This window comes from Prionailurus viverrinus, chromosome D4, assembly GCF_022837055.1.
Source record: "Prionailurus viverrinus isolate Anna chromosome D4, UM_Priviv_1.0, whole genome shotgun sequence".
NCBI lineage: Eukaryota > Metazoa > Chordata > Mammalia > Carnivora > Felidae > Prionailurus > Prionailurus viverrinus.
In genome coordinates, this window is record NC_062573.1 from 81,962,638 (window position 1) to 81,984,604 (window position 21,967).

The following is a 21,967-nucleotide window of genomic DNA, read 5'->3' on the forward strand; positions in this document are numbered from 1 at the left end:
GTCTGGTAGACTTGTGTACTTACCTAGTTGATGACTGACTGTATTCAATGAAAATCATGTACTCATGGATTGATATCACTACTTGTATGAAAAGACATTTCAAATATGAATATGTAAGATCTCATTACAGGACAGCATTAATAGAAGAAACTTTACAATCGATTTTGATGATAGGGAACACTAACTTTAAGCCCCAGTTAAGCAAAAATGTTATCCTCATAAGAAAAATTCCATTCTCTTTAGTGGAAAATTGGTGCTCACTCTTCATTACTGTTATATTTAGAATTTTTAAATAGTAAAATTTATGATCATTTTTCTTTCTGCATTAATTACCCTTTTTATATTTGTGTACGTATGATACTTTAACATCTTGAGGCCTTGCTGACCCTGGAAGGACTGTCCCTCCCAAGGCCAGGCAATTTCTAGAGAATCTTAAGGATTCACCTGTTTAGTATGCCTTTGATTTGCAGACCAACCAGTCCATAGCCAGTACCCCCTAACATCTTTATGGAGCTCTTATACTCTGGGCCACTATTCCCCTGCCCTACTTATGCCGGACCCAGGAAGAGATAACTAGAGACAGCCCCTACATCCAAGTAAGGAGAAAATAGTCTATTAGCTTTATTTTTAGAGCAGAAATAATTTCATGTTAGTTTATTAACTTTTTGCATTTTACCAAGTACTAAGAAAACAGAGAAGTTAGAAGAAATTATTCCTGTCTTCAGTTTGGAGAATAAAATGCATTTATAGAAGAGAAGGTAGAACAATTATTTTTTTGGCTATTGAGAATCCAGTTTTTATTTCATGTAGTTATTGCTTGTAGTCTTTTTTTTTTTTAAGACTTTATTTTTAATTAATCTCTACACCCAACACAGGGCTTGAACTCAGAATTGCAAGGTCAAGAGTCCCATGCTCCACCAGCTGAGCTAGCCACGCACCCCGGCTTACCGTCTTTATCTGCAACTTCGTGGAAATATCATGATGAATGTAATTTTAGCTGTTATAGTATGGCTTGCATTAATTTTATTTATTTATTTGTTTGTTTGTTTATTTATTTATTTATTTATTTATTTGAGAGAGCAAGCAAGCAGGGTGAGGGGAGAGGGAGAGAATCTCAAGCAGGCTCCACGCCCAGCACAGAGCCTGACAAGGGGCTCAATCTCAAGGCCATGAGATCATGACCTGAGCCGAAATCAAGAGTGTGACGCTTAACCTGCTGAGCCACTGAGGTGCCCCTGGCTTGTATTAAGTATACGGAGTAAACACTGACCTGATCCAAGTGATTTAAGTTATCATCTCCATTTGTATAATTTAGAACATGAATTAATGTTGTAGCTTATGAATTTTAAAATACATATAGGATCGTAAATGGAGTTTATGAAAAATAAATGTTCTGTTTCAGAGTATTTTTAGGTTTATAGCAAAAGTGAGGGGAAGGTATAGAGATTTCCTTTATACTTCCTTCCCCAGCACATGCACAACTCTCCCCATTATCAACATCCCCCACCAGGGTGGTACATTTCTTATGATTGGTGAACTTACATTCATACATCATCATCACCTAGAGTCCATAGTGTACATTTATGGTACATTCTTGGTATTGTATGTTCTGTGAGTTTGGACAAACACATAATGATGTATATCTGCCAGTGTATCTACAGGGTAGTTTCAGTGCTTCAAAAATCTCTTCTCCACCTATGATCCCTTTTCCTGTAACCCTTTGCAAGTAGTGATCTCTTTGATTGTCTTCCCAATTTTGCCTTTTGCAGAATGTCCTGTAATTGGAATCCTATGGTATATCGTTTTTTCAGATTCGTTTCTTTAACTTAGTAATATGCATTTAAGGTTTCTTCATGTCTTTTCCTGGCTTGATAACTTATCTCTGTAGCACTGAGTAATATGTTCTTGTTTGGATATAGCACAGTTTTTTATCCATTCACTTACTGAAGAACATCTTGGTTGCATCCAGGTTTTGGCAGTTATGAATAAAACTGCTATAAACATCTGTTTGCAGGTTTCTATATGGATTTATGTTTTCAGCTCCTTTGGGTAAATACCAAAAAGTGTGATTGCTGGACTGCATGGTAGAAGTATGTGTAGTTTTGAAAGAAACTGACAAACTGCCTTACATGGTGAGTGTTCTCTTTTGTATTCCTGTCTACAGTGAATGAGAGTTCCTGTTGGTCCGTATCTTCATTGGGTGGTGGTAATGTTTTGGATTTTGGCTATTCTAATAGGTGTATGGTGGTACCTCATTGTTTTAATTTGCATTTTCCTGATGACATACGATGCGGGGCATCTTTTCAAATGCTTATTTGTCATCTGTATGTTTTTGATGACGTGTCTGTTAAGGTGTTTGGCCCATTTTTGTTTTTTTAAGTGGGCTTCATGCCCAGTGTGGAACCCAGTGTGGAGCCTGAACTCATGACTCTTAGTTAAAGACCTGAGCTGAGATCAGGAGTCACTGGATGCTTAACTGACTGAGCCACCCAGGCACCCCGTGAACGTTTTGAGTAGTTTGTCTACTTTGAATAACAGTCCTTTCTGACAAATACTTTGTCCCAGTTTGCAGCTTGTGTTTTAATTCTTCTGACGGGTCTTTTGGTAGAGCATACATTTTTAACGTTAATGAAATCCATCTTATCTCTTCTTTTGTATCATGCCTTTGGTGTTGTATCTAAACATTATTGCCAAACCCAAGTTCATCTAGATTTTCTCTTATGTTATCTTTTAGGAGTTTTGTGGTTTTAAGAATTAGATTTTTTTTAAGTTTTAACTTTTAAGTTATAAGGGTGATACATGTTTGATGAAGAAAGCCTAAGAAACACAAAATAATAGTTCTACCATTCAGAGATAATTACTACATTTTACTTACATCTTTATATCTTTTTTATGGATATTTGCAAATACTCTTACATTTAATAGCATTTAGAATTTGGAAGTTAATTGAAGTTTATTTATTTTTAAATACAAAGTGATATTACTATAAGTGACTGCTAATGTCATTTGTTGATGGGGGGCATATTTGATAAATCTGTGAGTTTAATAGAGGATTATCTAAAACATTATACAAAGCTATCATACAGTTTTGTAATCTGCTTTTTTGATATATCATTATATCATGAACTCTGTCTCACTTCAGCATGCCTCTGTAACTTGATTATAACTTCAGATGAGTGGATTTTTAAGTTGATCAATAAGTTTAAGACTTTTCATATTTTTCTCCAAAATTTTGACCTTAATTTACACATTACTTTGTAGTTTTTTTTTTTCTACTTAGTATATTACAACTGTCCTTCCAGAGGAATATATATACTTCTGGCTTACTAAGTTTAGTATTTGTGTAATACTTCATAGTGTGGAAGTTTCTTATTTACTTTGTTAAACTCTTTTTGATGGATTTTTGGCAAGTACAGACAGTGCTACAGTAATTTTATACGTATATCCTTTTTGTATTGGTACATTTATTTCTTTAGGGCAGTTTCCCCTATGTAGTATTGCCGGGTCAAAGAATATAGCTTTATTCTTTTTAATAAATGTTGCCAAATTATTTTTCACCAAAATTGTATCGGTTCCAGAGTTCCTTGTAAGTGTTCATAAGATTTTTGTTTTCCTGCATTTATGTCTAAATTAGATTGATGAAAAATGGTCTTGTTGGTTTCACTTGTTTCCTTGATAGTGAGGTTCAGCATCTTTTCATGTATGAATTGGCCCTTTGCAGTTCTGTTTCTGCAGGTTGCCTGTGTTTGTCCAGTTTTCAAACCTAGAATATTCCATGTGTGTTTGCTTGTTCTCTTCACTCTAGCTCCAGTGCCGAAAGCATTTTCGGGACATGGTAGGCATTCACATATTAAATGAAGTAAATAATATCTGAACATTCTATTCTGAGCCATAGTAAAGGATCTCCTATCTAGGTGTAGGATTCTTAGATTTGGGATTCTTTTTTTTCTAGCCATGTAATACTGTTCCAGGGCCTTCTGGTTTCTAGTGTCACTGGTGAGAAGTCTAGTGCTAATCTATTCTCTCTCCTTTGTAGGCAACTGATCTTTTTCTCTGTATGATTTTTCTCTTTATGATTGAAATTCAGTTGTTTCTGCTTTTTACCTGTAGATATAGATCCTTTTTCATTAAACCATCTCCCTCTCTCCCCCCTGCCCACCCCCATATTAAACCCGAATCTTAGCTCTAGTATTTCTACAGCTAGGGAAGTTTTCTTCTATTACTTTCTAAAGAATAAATTTGAGTTTGTTCTTCAAGTCTCTTATCTTTCAATAATGATTTTTATCTCTTTATGTTTTGTGTCATGGAATTATTTCCATTTGATCTTCTGGAATAAAAGAGTTAGCTTTCATAAAGGTTATTCTTTATTATTTGTTCTTTATGTTCTAATGGTATCTCCTGAAAGCCCTTAATTTTTTCTTATTATAATTTGCTTGCATTCTTGTCTCTCATCTGTGTGGCGCATCAGTAGGATCCATATATTTTACCTGTTTCATTTGTTACTGAGCCTCCAGTAGAAATGGTACTTTTGTTGTGTTTCATTAGTCACCCACAGAGGTGAGGCTTTCATGTGGGTCTCTAAGAATGCGGACCAGCAGGTAGATGGTCGCTAAAATGGCAGTTGGCAGAGGCAGACAAGCTTATAAGCTCTTGTGCTCTGTTGAGGCTTAGGATGAGTCTCCTCTACTCTCAGGAGGTTTCTCTGAGTGGAAGGGCCCTAAGCTAAAAGCTTTTCCAGACCAGGAGGTGTGGGAGCCGTTCGATTCACCACTGCAGCCACTACTGTAAGCCTACTGAAGTCAGAGTTGCATGGACAGCCCTGTCAGTGTCTATTTCCAGGAGCAGTCACATTCATTCAGCCTTTTTCGGAGGGGGTTCTGCTTTTTAAGTTACTTAGAGAACTTTGAAATCCTGGATGTTGGCCCAGTGCCTCAAGGAGTGGCAAAGCAAAACTTTCCCTTTGCTTGGTCCCTTACCACATATTCTATCCCATGAGAATTCAAGAGATCTTGATGACTCAGACATTCTCCACACTCATCCAGCACACGTTTTGGCAATTGTCTTCTGAGAAGAGGAGGAGAGATTAGGAATGTGGGCCCAGTCTTTCCATTTTAACAGAATCCGAAAGCTACCTTTTTAAAGTTCTTATTTATTTATTTTGAGAGAGAGCGCGAGTAGGGAGGGGTGGGAGCTTGGAGAGGATCCCAAGCAGGCTCCTTGCCATCAACACGGAGCCTGATGTGGGGCTCAAACTCATGAACTCGGAGATAATGACATGAGCTGAAACCAAGAGTTGGACGTTTAACTACCTGAGCCACTCAGGCGCCCCCAGAAGCTAACTTAAACCATATCTACCTGTTGTCCAATTTTTTGATTGCCTCTGCCTGCAAAAGAGGTTATTTTTAATTTTCATTTCTGACATTGTAGTGTAGACTGAAATACATGGAGAGAACCATTAGTCATATGGTACTAGTTGAGAAAGGCCACTGATACTTTTGTGATCTGTTCAGTAAGGCATTCACTTTTTGCAAATAACCATATGTACTAAAAGATAATCTATCAAGGTGCATTTAAAAGTAATATTAAGAGGTGCCTGAGTGGTTCAGTTGGTTGAGTACCCAACTCTTGATTTTAGCTCAGGTCATGATATCACAGTTCGTGGAATCAAGTTCCGCTTTGGGCTCCTTGCTGACATCATGGAGCCTGCTTGGGATTTTCTCTTTCTCTCTGTCTCTGTCTCTGTCTCTGTCTCTCTCTCTCTGCCCCTCCCCTACTTATACACACGTGTTCTCTCTCTCTCTCTCTCTCTCTCTCTCTCTCTCTCTCAAAATAAACTTAAAAATAATGTTAAGGAATTGTATACTGTCATACAATGGGTATTGAGTAAGTGAACTTTCTAGGTAACCAGACTTTGGATTCTGAAGCTTTAGTAATTTTGATGGTCCTTTTCCTTGAATGCATTATACATTTTATTAGCTTCTTACATGAAATGCATTGATTATAAATTAACTATTGAAGATTCAGAGTTATTATGGTAGCAAATTTTGGGGATATCTAGTGTGGGCTATGCACTGTTGTGTTTTATGTCTCTTAAAATCAATTCTTCATCACAGTGCACTAACGGTAGATAATGTTTTTTCCCATCATAAATCTGAACAAACTAGGAGAGATGAAGTAACCTGCCCAAGATTACAGAGGTACATCCTATATCTAAGATCATATTTCTGGTAATGGAATTCTAAGCCTGGAGGCCTGGTTCTGGAGTTCTAGAGTCTTAATAATTTTGCTTTACTGCCTTTCACTGTTAGCATGATTCTTTAATCCTACTAGCTATTGTGGAATGAAGCTGAATCTAGGAGATACTTTGAAACTTACTTTTATAAAATGTCATTGATAGAATGTGTAGGGAAGGATATGCAATTGTATGGTCTAGAGCAATACAACATAATTCTCTTTCTGCAAATTAAGTCAGGGCCAAAGCAGCCACCCTGTGTATTTTTCTTACTGCCTGACCTTCCCTACTCAAGTTTTGTCATCGTGTGCTCTCACTCATCAGTTAATACAACATTCTATTTCTGTATCATCATCTCTATCATAGTCACCTCCTTATCAACTGGTACCTTGAAAAGAAATCTCACTGGCTTTTTCAATGGGCTTTGGGAAAGAAAATCCTTTACCATTTTAAGAATTGCTCTATAGTGATTTTTGGGAGAGTATTTTCTCTCTCAAAAGTAGAATACCATTTTTGTTGACATGGTACCTGGCCATAATTATCCCTCAGATTTTCCTCAGTTTTAGGCTATTAATAGATGGCCAGGTGTAGGGAGCATTGAAATCAATTTTAAGTACTGTCTCAACTTTGGGACTCTGACAGATAGGAGCACCAGTGTATTTAAGCATATGTGTAAATATTTCTATTGCAACTTAAAATAAGAAAAAACACTGGAGTCCTGTGAGTCTGCATTCCCATCCAGTCACCAAGATGGTGCTGAGTCCTGTCTTTAGTTTGCTGCCATGATTTTCCCTTTATTCTCATTGCCATGACCTTAGTACAGGTCTTTTTATATCTTGTCTAGATTGCCTAGAGCTTAAAACTTCTAGCTATTCTTTTTTCTCCACTTAAAGTGCATCCTAATTATGTATAGCTACTTCCAAATCAAGGCTTTTATATTATTTTCAAACCTTTCAGTGGCTTCCCGTTGCATTCAAAATGTGTTCCAAACTGTTTAGCCTAGTACTCAGGATCTACTGTGATCTGGCCCCAGCCTGCCGTTCCAAACTGGTTTCCACTGCTACTTGCAGTATTATTCCGCTTCATACCCAGCTCAATGGGTGTATAGCGTGTATGTTAGGATGTAGTATGTATTGATGTTAGTGTAACATGAGTTGGAATCTACTTATTTGTGAATAAGAGAAAAATAATTGAATTTAGAATTCCTTGTTTTATTTTGATTTCTTTTTCCCTTCCACCATGTTAATATATTGAGTACCCAAATAACAGCTGAAAGCACAGTATTCTGAGATAGAGCATATTGCCGAGGAGCACAGGCCTGCACGTAGTACCTGCTTCCCTCATTTTTTCCTTTCATGCTGGTGTGACCAGACTCTGGTTTGGAAGTGATTGTGGTGCAGCTCTGCTGGATATCTTTGAAATTTGCTCTCACCTCCATAACTTGATATTCTTAGCCTTTCCTTAAACCACACTATTTTTGTTCGGATTATTATTCTGATGTAATATTTATTGAATCATTATCTCAGACCTTAGTGCTTTAAAACAACCATCTATTGGGGCGCCTGGGTGGCTCAGTCGGTTGAGCGTCCGACTTCGGCTCAGGTCATGATCTCGCGGTCTGTGAGTTCGAGCCCCGCGTCGGGCTCCATGCTGACAGCTCAGAGCCTGGAGCCTGCTTTGGATTCTGTGTCTCCCTCTCTCTCTGACCTTCCCCCGTTCATGCTCTGTCTCTCTCTGTCTCAAAAAATAAATAAATGTTAAAAAAAAAAAATTAAAAAAAAAAAAAAAAACAACCATCTATTTACTTGTGTTCTGTGACTTGCTCTGTATTTAGTCAAGAAGTTCTCCTGGTTTCCCCTGAGGTCACTGATAGGCTACCACAGCACTTACTGGCCGCTCTCTGGTGCCTAATGGTCCAAATGCTTTCTGTCCCTGTCTGGACTGGAAATGTCCACCTCGATTCCCTTTGTGATCTCTTATTCTCCAGGAGGCTACATGAAGCTTTTTATGTGATGGTGGAAGCTTTTCCAGAGAGCAAAAGTTTCTGCTACAAATCCAACCATCACTTTCATTTCTTTTTCCTAGATAGCTTTATTGAGGTACAGTTTACCTACAGTAAATGCACATTTGAAGTGTACAATTTGATAAATTTTGAAACCATCACTAAATTAAGATAGTGAACAGATCATCATTCCTACAGGTTTCCTTGTACCTTTTTGTAATTCCCTCCTAATGCTGTGATCCACCTTCCTTCAACCCCTGATTTGCTTTCTGTCTCTCTAGAAAAGCCACATTGGTTTGACTGACCATTCATCTCTTGATGGGCATTTGAGTTGTTTTCAGTTTTTGACTATTACAGGCAACGCTCTTAGGAACATTCATGTATGTACAAATACCTTTATGGGCATGTATTTCCTTTTATCTTGGGTCAGTACTCAAATGGAACGGCTAAATAGTGAAGTAGGTGAATGTTTAACTTTCTAAGGAAATGTCACACTTTTTTTGAAGTTGTATTGTTTTATGTTCTTGCCAGCAGCGTGTTGAGAGTTCTCATTCCCCTTTGCCAACCTATGGTATGGTATGATTTTTTAGTTGTAGCCATTCTCACGGATGTGCATTATAAGTTTAATTTGTATCTCTCTAATGAAAAATGATATTGACCATCTTTTTATTGGCCTTGTATGTCTTCTTTGGTAAAGTGTGTATTCAGATCATTTGCTCATTTTATTGATTTGGTTCTTTGCTCTTTTATTGTCAGAGTCCTAGAGTTCTTAATGCATTTTGGGTACACATCCTGTAGTACGTATATACTGTATAAAGAATTTCTCTCTTAACAGTGTTTTTTGAATGAAGTACTTAATTTTGATGAAGTCCAGTTTATCAGTTTTGTATTTTATGCTTCGTATCTTGTTTTTATATCTTCTTCTAGAGGTTTTATTATTTAGGTTTTAGATTTAAGTCTGTGATGTATTTTGAGTTAATTTTTGTACATGGTGCAACATATGGATCCAAGTTGAATTTTTGCAGTTTGTTGAAAAGGTTCTTGCTTCTATACTACCTTTCTTTGCATCTTTTTCAAAAATAAGTTGCCCACATATATCTGTGTTTTTGTCTGTATTTGCTCCTATCCTGTGATGTGTTTGTTTGCCTGCCCTTGTATTAATTCAGCATCATTTTGATTACTTCAGGTTTGTAGAAATTCTTGAGGTCAGTGTTAATTTTCCAACTTTGTTCTTTGTTTTCAAAGTTGCTTTCACCATTGTAGGACCTTCTATTTCCATATGAATTTTAGAATAACCTTGTCAGTTTTGATGAAAGTGCCTGCTGAGATTTTGATTGAGATTGCATTGAATCTGTGGACCCATTTGGAGAGAGTTCTCGTCATAGCACTAGTGAATCTTTTGACCTACAAACAAGATAAATCTCTTCATTTATTTAGGTATTTTTAACTTCAGTGTTTTGTTATCAGTGTACAGCTGTTTCACATCTTTGGTAGATTTTTTCTTGAGTATTTCATATTTTTGATCCTATTGAGAAAACATGTTAATTTTCTGGTTCTTTACATATATGGAAATGCAGTTGATTTTTGTATATTGATCTTGTGTATTCCAGTCATGTTCAACTTACTCTGGTTCATTTTTGGTACATTCCATCAGATTTTTCTATATAGATGATGATGATGTCCAAGGACAGTTTTTTCCCTTTTCCTTTCTAATTTAGATACCTTTTATTTCTTTTGCTTGCCTGATTTTACTGATTAGATTGTACATTACAGTGTTGAACAGAAGAAAAACATTCAGTCTTTCACTATTAAGAATGATATTCTAGGTATTTTGCAGATCTCCTTTATCAAGTTGTGGAAGTTTTCCCTTTATTGCGAATTTTCTGACAGTTTTTAATCAGGATGCTTTGTAGGATGTTTAATGCTTTTTCTGCATTTGAGACTATTTTCCTTTTTCGGTTTATTAATATGGTAAAATACATTGGATGATTTTTTTCAATGTTAGATCAACCTTGCATTTCTGAATAAACCTCATTTACTTACGATGTATTTTCCTGGTAACATATTGCTAGATTTAATGTGCTAAAATTTTGTTTAGAAGTTTTACATCTATATTAATAAGAGGTGCTGGTCACTAGATTATTTTCTTATAATGTCTTTAGTTTTGGGATGAGGGTAATGCTGGCCTCATAAAATGAGATGAGAAGTGTCCCTGTTTGGTTTTCTAGAAGATTTTGTGTTGAATTATTATTTCTTAAATATTTGGTAGAATTCACCAGTGATACTATCTGAGCCAAAAAGGATTTTAGTTAAAATTTAAGTTTCTTGAATACATAGTAGGCTTATGCAAGGTGGTTGTATTGGCAGTTTGTGTCTTTCTAGGAAGTTGTCTATTTGATAAAATAGACATACAGTTGTAAATTTTTTGTTACAGTTTTTCATTGTACTCCATCATTATTTTAATATCTCTAGAATCTGTAGTGATGCCACCTCTCTCATTTCTGATAGTGGTTATCTTTTTTTTTCCCCCCATGACCAATATGACTAGAGGTGTTTAAGTGTTAATGATCTTATTTTTTCTTAATGTTTATTTCTTTTGAAAGAGAGCAAGTTGGGGGCAGGTGGAGAGAATGTTTAAGCAGGTTCTGCGCTGTCAGCAGAGAGCCCAAAGTGGGGCTCAGTCCCATGACTGTGAGATCATGACCTGAGACAAAATCAAGAGTCAGACGCTTAACTGACTGAGCCACCCAGGCACCCCTAATGATCTTATTTTTTTTTCTTTCAACGTTTATTTATTTTTTTGGGGACAGAGAGAGACAGAGCATGAACGGGGGAGGGGCAGAGAGAGAGGGAGACACAGAATCGGAAACAGGCTCCAGGCTCCGAGCCATCAGCCCAGAGCCTGACGCGGGGCTCGAACTCATGGACCGCGAGATCGTGACCTGGCTGAAGTCGGACGCTTAACCAACTGCGCCACCCAGGCGCCCCAATGATCTTATTTTTAAAAAACACCAAGTTTGGTTTCATTGAGTTTATTTTTGTTTTCTATTTCATTGATTTCCACTCTGATCTCTATTATTTCCTTTTTTTTTTTAAGTTGAATTTCATTTGCTCATCTGTTTCTAGTTTAGGCAAAGGCTGATGTCATTGATTTGTGATTTTTCTTTTTTTCTAATACAACTTTTTAAAGCTCTAAAATTTTCCCTTAAGTATCGTTATGGCAACATCCCATAAATTTTAGTACACTGTATTTTTTAAGTTTCCTTTTTATGTCTTTGATCTATGAATTATTTAGTTTCAAAATGTTAGAGAGTTTTCCAGAAATCTGTTACAAATTTCTAATTTAATTCTACTGAGGTCAAGGAACATCTGTTGTGCATATTTGATTTTTGCATATGGTAAAACCACAACATAGATTGGTCTTGTTCTTGTTGAAAATGGAGTTACTTTTTGAAGAAGTGTAACTGAAACAAATAAAATTTGGATTAAATAAATGCAACTGCGTTTTCTGACTTCTACCCGTACCCTTGGGGACTCTGTTTACTTGTAGATTAGGCCACTTGAAGTTGTCCCACAGTTCACCAGTGCTCTTTCAGTTTTATTTTGGGTTTATTTGTGTTTCATTTGGATAATCTTTACTGCTATGCTTTTATGATCAGTGAATTTTTCTTGCAAGTTAGTCATATCCAGTATATTTTTAGCCTCATATTTTAGTTTTTATCTCTCACATGTGGTTTCTATATTCATATCCAGTATATTTTTAGTCTCATGTTTTATTTTTTATCTCTCAAATATGGTTTCTATATTCCCCAGCCTTTTGAACATGTGGAATATAGTTATAACTGTTTTGATGCCCCTCTGCACTAATTCTCACATTTAATTGAATTCTGGATCATTCTTGATTGGTTGTTTTTTCTTCTCATTGTGTCTCTTGTTTTTCTGCTGATCTGCATATGTGGTAATCTTTGATTGGATCGTCAGACTTTGATTTTTTACTTTGTTATGTGCTGGATATTTTTGTGGTCCTTCCTATAAATCAAGTTTTGGTCTGGGAGGAAGTATTGATTACTTGGAGACAGTGTATGTCCATGTCTTATTTTATGCTTCGTAATGTGGGTTTTGAACAGTGCTCAATCTAAAGGTAATTATCCCCTACTACTAAGGGAATACCTTTCTAGGATTGCCACAGGAATACCTGAGGACCACATCCCTGAGTGTTCTAGTCAATTCCCTGTGAATTATGAGTGAGTTCTTCGGTCTGTGGGACAGGCACTGTTCTCAGGACTGTTTGAGCACCATACACATTTCCTTTACTGACTAATCCTTTTGGTTGTGTTCTCTCCTACCTCGAGTAGTTTCCTCATATGCATGTGTGTGGTACTCTTGGATTTTGTCTGTGCACAGCTCTCTCCTGTCTGGTACTCTTCTGTATACGTTGTTTGCCTTGTTCCTCTTGGGCTCTCAGCTTCATTCCTCAAGTCAGGGAGTCTGCCAGGCTCTGCCTTAGTTCCTCTTCTCACTGCTGTGCCCTGGAAACTTTGCCAAGGGAGTAAGCTGGGGCAATTACAGGACTCCTCTATCAGTTTTTCATCCCTCAGGGATCCCTGGCCTTCATTGCTTCATGTTGGTGTTTCAAAAACCATTCTTCTATTTTGTCCAGGTTTTTGTTTTGTTTTCAGATGAGAGCATAAATTGGCTTCAGTTTAAACCATCCTGGTTGGAAGCAGAAGACTTTTTTTTTTTTTTAATTAGTGCTCTGTTATAAGAGTGTGGTAGTAAGTATGTATTAGGGATAATTTTTGATGACTTCATGTCAAAAGAGTCGTCACCGATTTTTGAGTGTGTGTGATTGATATATATAGCTGTTTTTAATCATTTCCCGTTTAAATAGATTCATGTAGGGGCGCCTGGGTGGCGCAGTCGGTTAAGCGTCCGACTTCAGTCAGGTCACGATCTCGCGGTCCGTGAGTTCGAGCCCCGCGTCAGGCTCTGGGCTGATGGCTCAGAGCCTGGAGCCTGCTTCCGATTCTGTGTCTCCCTCTGTCTCTGCCCCTCCCCCGTTCATGCTCTGTCTCTCTCTGTCCCCAAAATAAATAAAACGTTGAAAAAAAAAAAGAAATTTTTATAAATAGATTCATGTATCTGAATGTATAGAGTCTGAAAGATTATACAGAAATGTTACGTAATTATTCTTTGTGGTAGGATTTGGGTGATTAGTTTTATGTATTTGAACATGTATAATTAATCTAAAAACAGTAAACAATGTTTACAAACCAGTGTAAAGAATTGAAAAGTGCTACTCTGTTAGTTCAGCCTTATTTGAAGCCTAACATGACAGATGTTGGGATAGAAGATACATCTCTAAAATCATCAGATCCTTATCTCTTAATTATCATAGAAATCTTTGTGATGCATCATTGGAGCTAGATGCATGAATCTGTCCTATTCTTCATGATAAAAATGGTATGTCCTAAGGAAGAATTGCACAATGACTTGAATTCTGAAGCATGTGGTGAATTCATGTCCAGTAGAGGCATTGGATAGTAGAGGAAGGTATTGGAATTGCTTCCTGCAGGTGAAGCATTAGTTGTATCTAACAGTTGATTTGTATCATGATGCAGTTGGATTTAAAATATAAAATTAACTTTTATTTATGTCATGCAGTCATAAAATAATTTTTAAAATATTTTTGGGGCGCCTGGGTGGCGCAGTCGGTTAAGCGTCCGACTTCAGCCAGGTCACGATCTCGCGGTCCGTGAGTTCGAGCCCCGCGTCAGGCTCTGGGCTGATGGCTCGGAGCCTGGAGCCTGTTTCCGATTCTGTCTCCCTCTCTCTCTGCCCCTCCCCCGTTCATGCTCTGTCTCTCTCTGTCCCAAAAATAAAAATAAAAAACGTTGAAAAAAAAATTAAAAAAAAAATAAAATAAAAAATTTTTAATTGTAAGTAGCAAGGGGAAATTTCCCAAATGCCCAACAAAGCAATGACAGACAAAGCAAAATACAAACAAGCAATTAATAATGGTGATGGCATCAACCACACTGCCACCTCCAGATTTCACACTCTTCTCTTAAACTGTGGAATTGTCTGAGGTTGTTTGCAGAGCTTTTCAAATCTCCATTTACAGTTTGCAATTGAAAAAAGAAGATGATACTTCTCTGACTGAATGTTCATACTGACTGAATTTTTGATGCATTGTTAATATCCTTTGAAATTGTTTCCAGTTCTTTTAAGTGGTGTTATTAGAGACAAGTCTGTTCCATTCTCCACTTAAGTAGTGACTGACTTCTTTCTTTTATCCTCTTGTTAGCCTTTATTCTTATGTATCTGTGACCCTTATTCCTGGGTATACTAAAGAAAGAGACTTGAGGACTTGCCATTCACGTTGCCTACAAAAATCGTTCGGCCTCTGTAATGACAACCACAGATTCCAGTAGTGTGCCTTGGAGAAAGAAGAAAAAAAAAAAAGATATGCGATGATACCAGGAAAGAGAAGTCCGAGTTTCTTTATTTTGTCTTTTCGTTTTCTTAGAAAAAATTAGTTCGTGCATCGTGTGTGTGTGTGTGTGTGTGTGTGTGTGTGTGTGTGTGAGAGAGAGAGAGAGAGAGAGAGAGAGAGAGAGAAACGTGTGCGTGTGTGAGAGTGAAAGAGAATGTGTGTCCGTACTGTAAGTAGATATTGGGACTGTTGCCTATAGATTAAGCAGTTGTAGTATGCTCATTGGCAGTATTTTGAAGGTGGGAAGAGAAAGGCCATCATAATACTGCATAATAACAGATTGGGTATAGTTTACAATGAAGATGCTACTTTTTAAGGATGATCATTTATTACCAGAACTTTTTAGATTGTTCAAAGGCAGAGAACTTGTTCAAAGGAAGACTGTTAAAGAAAAGGTCAGTGAGATCTGGAACTATATAGTGTTTAATGTACATGCGAAGCTATAGATACTTAGTAAGATTGATACAGAATACTAGAAGAGTAAATCAAGCCATTTATAATTTCATCTAGTATATCACATGTATAAAATTTTCTAAATGCTGTTGCAAATGATGCTATATTTTTCCCTGGCATTATAGTCTCCTAAGCACTTGTTAAAATTCCAAGTATATTATTAGCATTTGATATCATGAAGTGTTGAACTTCTGACCTTGAGTGACTGATACTCCAGACAGCATTTGCATGTTATTCATCTCAGTGCTAGACCCAAATTATTTTACTTTTCTAGACCATATAAGGTAGTAGTAGAGCTTACAAATTTTAAAGAATTACTGATCTGTGTGGGGGTTATGATGTCTGATGTAGTTTGATTTGAATCTGTTTTCCTTTGATCCCATATTCTGCACATTTGAAGAATGTAAAATTGCCCATGAGGAACTAGGATGATCTCAGCCTCTTTTCTTTTGTGTCCCAATATATTGAACTCTAGAGTTTTGGTATACATTATGAAATAGGAAAGTTCATAGCTTAAAAATAAAACAACACATTGCTGAAGAAATTGTTTTTCCTCTGGTGTTCCTTTAAGTGAAGAACAGAAGCAAGTACTGGAAAAAAATTCAAAAACTTGGATAATTTTTTTTTTCAGTTTTCTTTGTTCTACTTTGGGTAAAAGCCCACCTGCTTCTAAAATGATAAAGAGTTCAATATTGGGGCGCCTGGGTGGCTGAGTCAGTTAAGCATCCAACTTCAGCTCAGGTCATGAACCGCTTGATCTCACCGTTCGTGAGTTTGAGCCTCGCATTGGGCTCTGCTAATGGCTCAGAGCCTGGAGCCTGCTTCGGATTCTGTGTCTCCCTCTCTCTCTGCTCCTCCCCCACTCATGCTGTGTCTCTCTCTCGCTGTCTCTCCTTCAAAAATAAATAAAAACATAAAAAAAAAAAAAGTTCAGTATTAGCATGTAGTAGTTGGGTCCAAGCAGTTGCCACTGTACTCAGGCCTGAAAATGTTTGGTTAGAAACAGTATTTTTGTACACTTAAATGTGTAGTGGTTGTTTGAGCTTCACAATTCACAGATGTGTGCCATAATCAGACAATGTTTTAATACAATTTATATTTTAATACCATTTTGTTAACTTAGAAAAATTAACTGATCTTCAAATTTGGAAACTGAAGATTTGCTCTGTTTTTCTTCTGTGTCTTGGTATATTTTATAGCAAATCAGAAGCCAGTCGATTGATTTTGAAATAGGTAAATATGTCATTTTGAAGTTATGTTGTGTAAACTTTGAGTTGAGTGAAGGATTTTCTACTGTTGTTGTTTGGTGACATTGTTGCTTTAAAAATTGGAAAAATTAGTTGCCATGTTGCTGAGTTCAAAAAGGTCTGTATATTTTGCAAAATAATCATCTGCTATTGAGTAGTATAATTTAATTTTAGAGTATTAATGTCTACAACATAGTATGAACTGTTGATTTCAGTGACATCTATGAAATATTATAAAAACTCTTCATGGGTTACGTTAAACAAGATGGGTTGTATTAAAGTCTTTTTGTTTTAATTGGATAGTTAGACTATAGCTCTTCAGAAGAGGGTTCCCAAGAGTGAAGTGTTTTCAAAGTAAGAATATATAAAAATGAAATATAAGGTTTTAGTCATAGCCTTACCCTTTAATTCATGGCAAATAAAATTTATCTTTCAGACTGCATATGGCTACATCTTGTTTTTTCATATTACATCTACAAGAGGGGACAAGTACCTTTATGAACCAGTGTATCCCAAGTAAGTTTGTTGTCTTTCATTCTTTTAACAATTGACTTGCATACTTTATATTCATAAAAACATCCCAGTTTTGCATTGTCTGAAGTGAATAAAATAAAGCCAAGTCAGTATTTTAAAAATAGTATGTCAAAAATTGCCAGGTCTCCTCTAACTATCATTACTTGAATAAAGAATTCTGTAACTAAGTAATTAGTTACTTGGGAATCTTGGGTGAATGTACTGTATCTCTTCTTGGACTTCAGGATCAATACTAATATAGTCTAGCATTCTTGTTAGGGGGGGAGCTAAAACATCAGGAGGGAAAGAAATGAAATGTCAATATAAGTTACTGACACTTAACTCCTGTAGTGTTTTATACATGCAGAGAAAAAAAGTGTACCCCAAGCAGGGGTTACCTCTTGGTTAGAACTTGATCTTTAAGCTATGTTGTTGTGTATGTTTTGCATTTTTTTTCCTTAAAATTTTTGCTTTACTTTTGAAATAAAAGAACATTTTATTGAAAGAACTTTTGAAATAAAAGAACATCCTAATTTTAAAGCAAAAGATCAAACCATTAAAGCTGGATGAATATATAAGTGAATACTTACCACACTTCTAGATGGTAGGAGATGGCCAGAATTTATTAGGTATATAAGAAATTAGAAAATACATTTTAATATATGGAAGTTTAAATTTCTCAAAATTAACAGGAAAAAAAGAACAGCGTTAAAAGTAACAAACTGGAGGAAGTTTTTTCAGTAAATAGGGCTGAGGCTTTCTATCTTTATATTTTCATAAAATACTATATTTTATGTAATTTTATGTATAAAATATATCTTATATTTTAAGGAGACAAATTGCTAAGAAACCCAAAGATTTCAAAAGATAAATGGGTAAAAGTAATAAGAGGAAATATAACTAACAAACACAAAAGAAACTTGTGTTAATTAGTAGCTCAAACTAAATACTAGTAACTCAAAACATTAAAAACAAATCTTTTAGAAACATACAGTTTTAATATGTAAAGGTAGTTTTTGTTTTTTTAAAAATTACTGCTCTGCCAGTAGAGGAAGAGTAAAATGTGTTCTTACAAGCTTCTGATAGTAGATCTACACAAAAGTGTGATAATAGAGAATTTTGGTATGGAAGTTAACTGTGGTACATTCTTCTCAAATAATATATAATCATTAAATGTAATATTTCAAAACATTTATAAACTTGAGAACCTGATCATATTATGCTGAGTAGAGAAACGAGTCACATAAAATTATACATGTAATGTGACTGCAACTTTGCAAAACAAAACAAAAATTATCTTAAAAAAAGCTAGAGCAATATATGTGTATAGTAATTGCTCCTAAATGGTAGAACTTTAGTGAGTTTTCAGCTTCTTTCAGCTTTTGAATTTTCCAGGATTTTTGATTTACGTACAGTATATTCATTATGGTTTAAGAGTGTCAATGTATTTGAAAAATGTATAAACGATGCAAAATTTTATTTAAAAAATTGTGTTATGAAAGTTGTTCAATACTGGTTAAAATTCTTGAGAATACACTTTGGGAAAGGGAAATGTAGGCCATGTAGAATGTAACTCAGATCCCTTTAGCATAGATTTTAAGGAACTATCTATGTTTTCTGATTCCATAAGCCACCTATTTTTGTACTATAGTATTAGTTGAGGTGTAAGTTGACTTTTGGAAATCTTTTGTAAAGTACAGAAATTCTTTAAATGATGGAATTTAATTTGATTTTTTCAATAAAAAATTTTAATGCAAAAACTTTCGGTATATAAATTGTACTACTGTTTAACGTGTTATGGATATTTTGATAGGATGTATTTAGAAATTTTAAATGCAGTTTTATGGGTAATATAAAACTTACTTTTTCATTCTAAGCGATAATTTTGTGAGCCTTTTGAGGAACTGTTGTAATTAGTGTCTTTAATTTCATTTACTTGTGCATTTTGAACTAGCACATTTAAACCCATTTTCTTGCTTGATGTAGACATGCTCCTATAATTACTTGATTTATACTAGTATAGATGGGCAGGGTAGGGAGATAACATCTGTCGACACAATGAAAAATACCATTCCCATTATTTCAAGTCACTACCACGATTTCGTATGTTTACAGTGATTTGGAATAGTGTTTTGAGACTCACTTTTGGTGTTGCAGAGGATTTAAAAAGAGTTGCTTACCTTCTGATTTTAAGACTGTAGAGGACGCCCCTTAACTAAGTAGTAGTTCTGATAGTGCGTGAACTTTGCTGCATTTGACAGTATATAGCCTAGAGGACTAAATAAAATACATTGTGTGTTTTAAAAGTGTGGGCTTTCTTCCACTGTCTTGACGATCATGGGTTTCACTCTGTGGCTCGGGAGAGTGTGTCCTGCCCTAGTGGCATGAGGAGTGCATTGCCTTAGTCAAAGGGCGAGGTTTTGGCGTCCTGTAGACCTGGCATTGGGCGTCCACTCCTCTTTTCAGCTGTGTAACTTCTGTCAAATTACTTAATACCTTCCAAACCGGAGTTTCCTCATCTGTACAGTGGACAACCGCAGTGATTATTTCATAGGATTACATGAGATCATGTGTATTAAGTGCTCACGTAACTGCCTAGTTTGTGGGAAAATTAATAAAGGACAGCTGCTGCTGTTAATACTATTTTTAAATACTTTTTCCTTCACCACATTTTTACTGTGTTTCTAATATTTTAAGTGATTCTGTCCGAATAAATATATAAAAAGTGATTTAATGTGTAAATCATATTTTATATGTATATGTTAAGTGATTTTTAGTTTTTTAATATTTGACTTGATAATGTACTTTCCCAGTTTAACTTCTAGTAATTGCTATATAAAATCCAACAAAATATCTTATAGGGAAACAGTTTTGCAGAGCAAATTAGAATCTCCTTGTATATTTTAGTGCCAGGCTACTGTACCCTGGTTAGTTTCTTAGATTTTCTGTAGAACCTATTTATAAAATGGGAATAAGAATATTTGTTTCTTCAGTTTGTTGGGAGGAATATAGGAGTTCATGTTTTTAAAACTTGGAAAGTGATTCATACATGGATTTGAGGAGAGTTTAAAAAACATGTTTAGTTTTGACAGTGTATCATCATCGCCATCTGTGCCATTGTAAGCTCTGTCAAGACAGTATTCGAAGCACTTTTTCTAACTAATTTAATCCTTGTAACAACCCTGTTGAAGTAGTTAGGTACAATTACCGCAGCACAGAGAGGCTAAGTAACTGACCAGTCGATAGTCACTAGTAAGTGGCATGGCCATGATTCAGACGTAAGTGTTTAGCTTATAGTGTATTACTCTTTTTTTTTTTTTTTTTTTTTTTTTAGTTTATTTATTGACACTGTTGGGGGGAGGGCAGAGATAAACCCAAGCAGGCTCTGCACTGTCAGTGTGGAGCCCAACGCGGGGCTCGAATCCACAAATGCATGAGATTATGACCTGAGCCAAAAATGAAGTCAGATGCTGGACCGACTGAGCCACCCAGGTGCCCCAATAGTGTATTACTCTTAATGACCAGTACTTTACTGCCTCAACCTTATTTATGCCCATCTAGTCATCTGTTAGTTTGGGGTTTATTTGAGGAGTAGGGAGTCAAAAATAGGACAAAGGATCTGGAGTGGTTTATATATGTAATAGTAAAGAATAGAGGCAGTGTAATTGAGGCCAGTAGTTAGTTGTATTCTGTTCGGTTATAGAAACACTGTTATCCCTTGTTTCTCTTCTGTAAATTTTATGAGTTCATCACATGAGTTTTTCTAGAGTATCTCCGCTTCTCTGTATTGTGTGACAGCATCTTAACCTTAGACTGCATGTCTTTTTCCATTATGCTGCAGCTGGGAACAGGTCAGATATCCCCATCATCTTTTGTAGTTTCCACCTAGTGTGTCCAGCATCCTTCCTGTCGATGTTGGGAGTCCACTTTCAACAGTGGTGGCATCCTTATCACATGACTCTTTATCCTCAGAGGTCATTTATTTCTTTGATTGATAAGTTTCACCTCTTGTATCTTTTGTGCCTTTGTACATTTCATTCCGTATTAAAATGTCCTTTCATGTGAGCTATACAGACCAGTGGATGGACTTGTCCACTAAAGGTCATCTTGGCCTTTTCTTCCATGTCTTGGAACTGGCACTGAAAGTAATGGAAGAAACTGTGCCAGGGAGAAATCAGAAATAACTTATGTTTCGCTGGAATGAATGTGTTCATTTGTTTATGTTTAAATATGAGTTTAGTGGATCTTAAAGCTGTGAATCATATTTAATTTTATCATAATGAAAATCATTTAAATATGTCATCATAATGTATACTTTGTTGAGAGTAGAGATTTTTTTCTTTTATTCTGTCTTTCCACTCTGTCGACCTTTTTTGTCAGAGACCAGCCTTCCTGAGGACAAAGTTTTATTTAAAAAATATATATATATTCTAAAATTCAGTAAATTTAATTATATTAAAGATATACAGATTATCTTCACCGGAAAAAACCTCCAAAACAACTATTAAAACTCAACCTCTGGTTTCCTTTTCCTCACCCCCAACATAGTTTATTAGATTTCAGACTTTTTACCAGCTGACGTAAAGAAGTAGTGTCAGGTGGGAAGCAAGTAGGGAATAGCTCTTCAAAGTTCTCATTTTCTTTCTTTTAAAAAAATTTTTTTTTAAGTTTGTTTATTTTTGAGAGCGGGGGAGGGGCAGAGGGAGAGAGGGAGACACAGAATTCGAAGGGGGCTCCAGGCTCCAAGCTGTCAGCACAGAGACCGATGTGGGGCTCGAACTCATGAACTCTGAGCTCAGGACCTGAGCCAGAGTCGGATGCTTAACTGACTGAGCCATCCAGGTGCCCCGAGGTTCACATTTTCTAATTTAAACATGACCTGCTCTTTCAAAAATCCTGTAACATTTAAGGGACAGAAATTTTACTGAAATTATATCACATTTAGAGGAGAAAAGGTCTGGATTACAGATGTGAAAGTTTCCCCCAACATTTTACTAATAAAATTTTAGTGTTTTCGGGAAAAT

General features: G+C 36.0%; 1 protein-coding gene across 4 annotated transcripts in view; it reads left to right on the forward strand.

The window, feature by feature from the left end:
* Positions 1-21,967, forward strand: part of RIC1 (RIC1 homolog, RAB6A GEF complex partner 1) — a 142,925-nt gene that overhangs the window by 51,316 nt on the left and 69,642 nt on the right. For all 4 annotated transcript variants that reach the window (XR_007146111.1, XM_047829168.1, XM_047829165.1 and 1 more), the window contains exon 3: positions 16,867-16,946. Coding sequence is in view for 3 of the 4 variants with exons in the window: in XM_047829168.1 (XP_047685124.1) it covers positions 16,867-16,946 (80 nt within the window). In the remaining variant the exon portion in view is untranslated. The remainder of the gene's footprint in view (positions 1-16,866; positions 16,947-21,967) is intronic.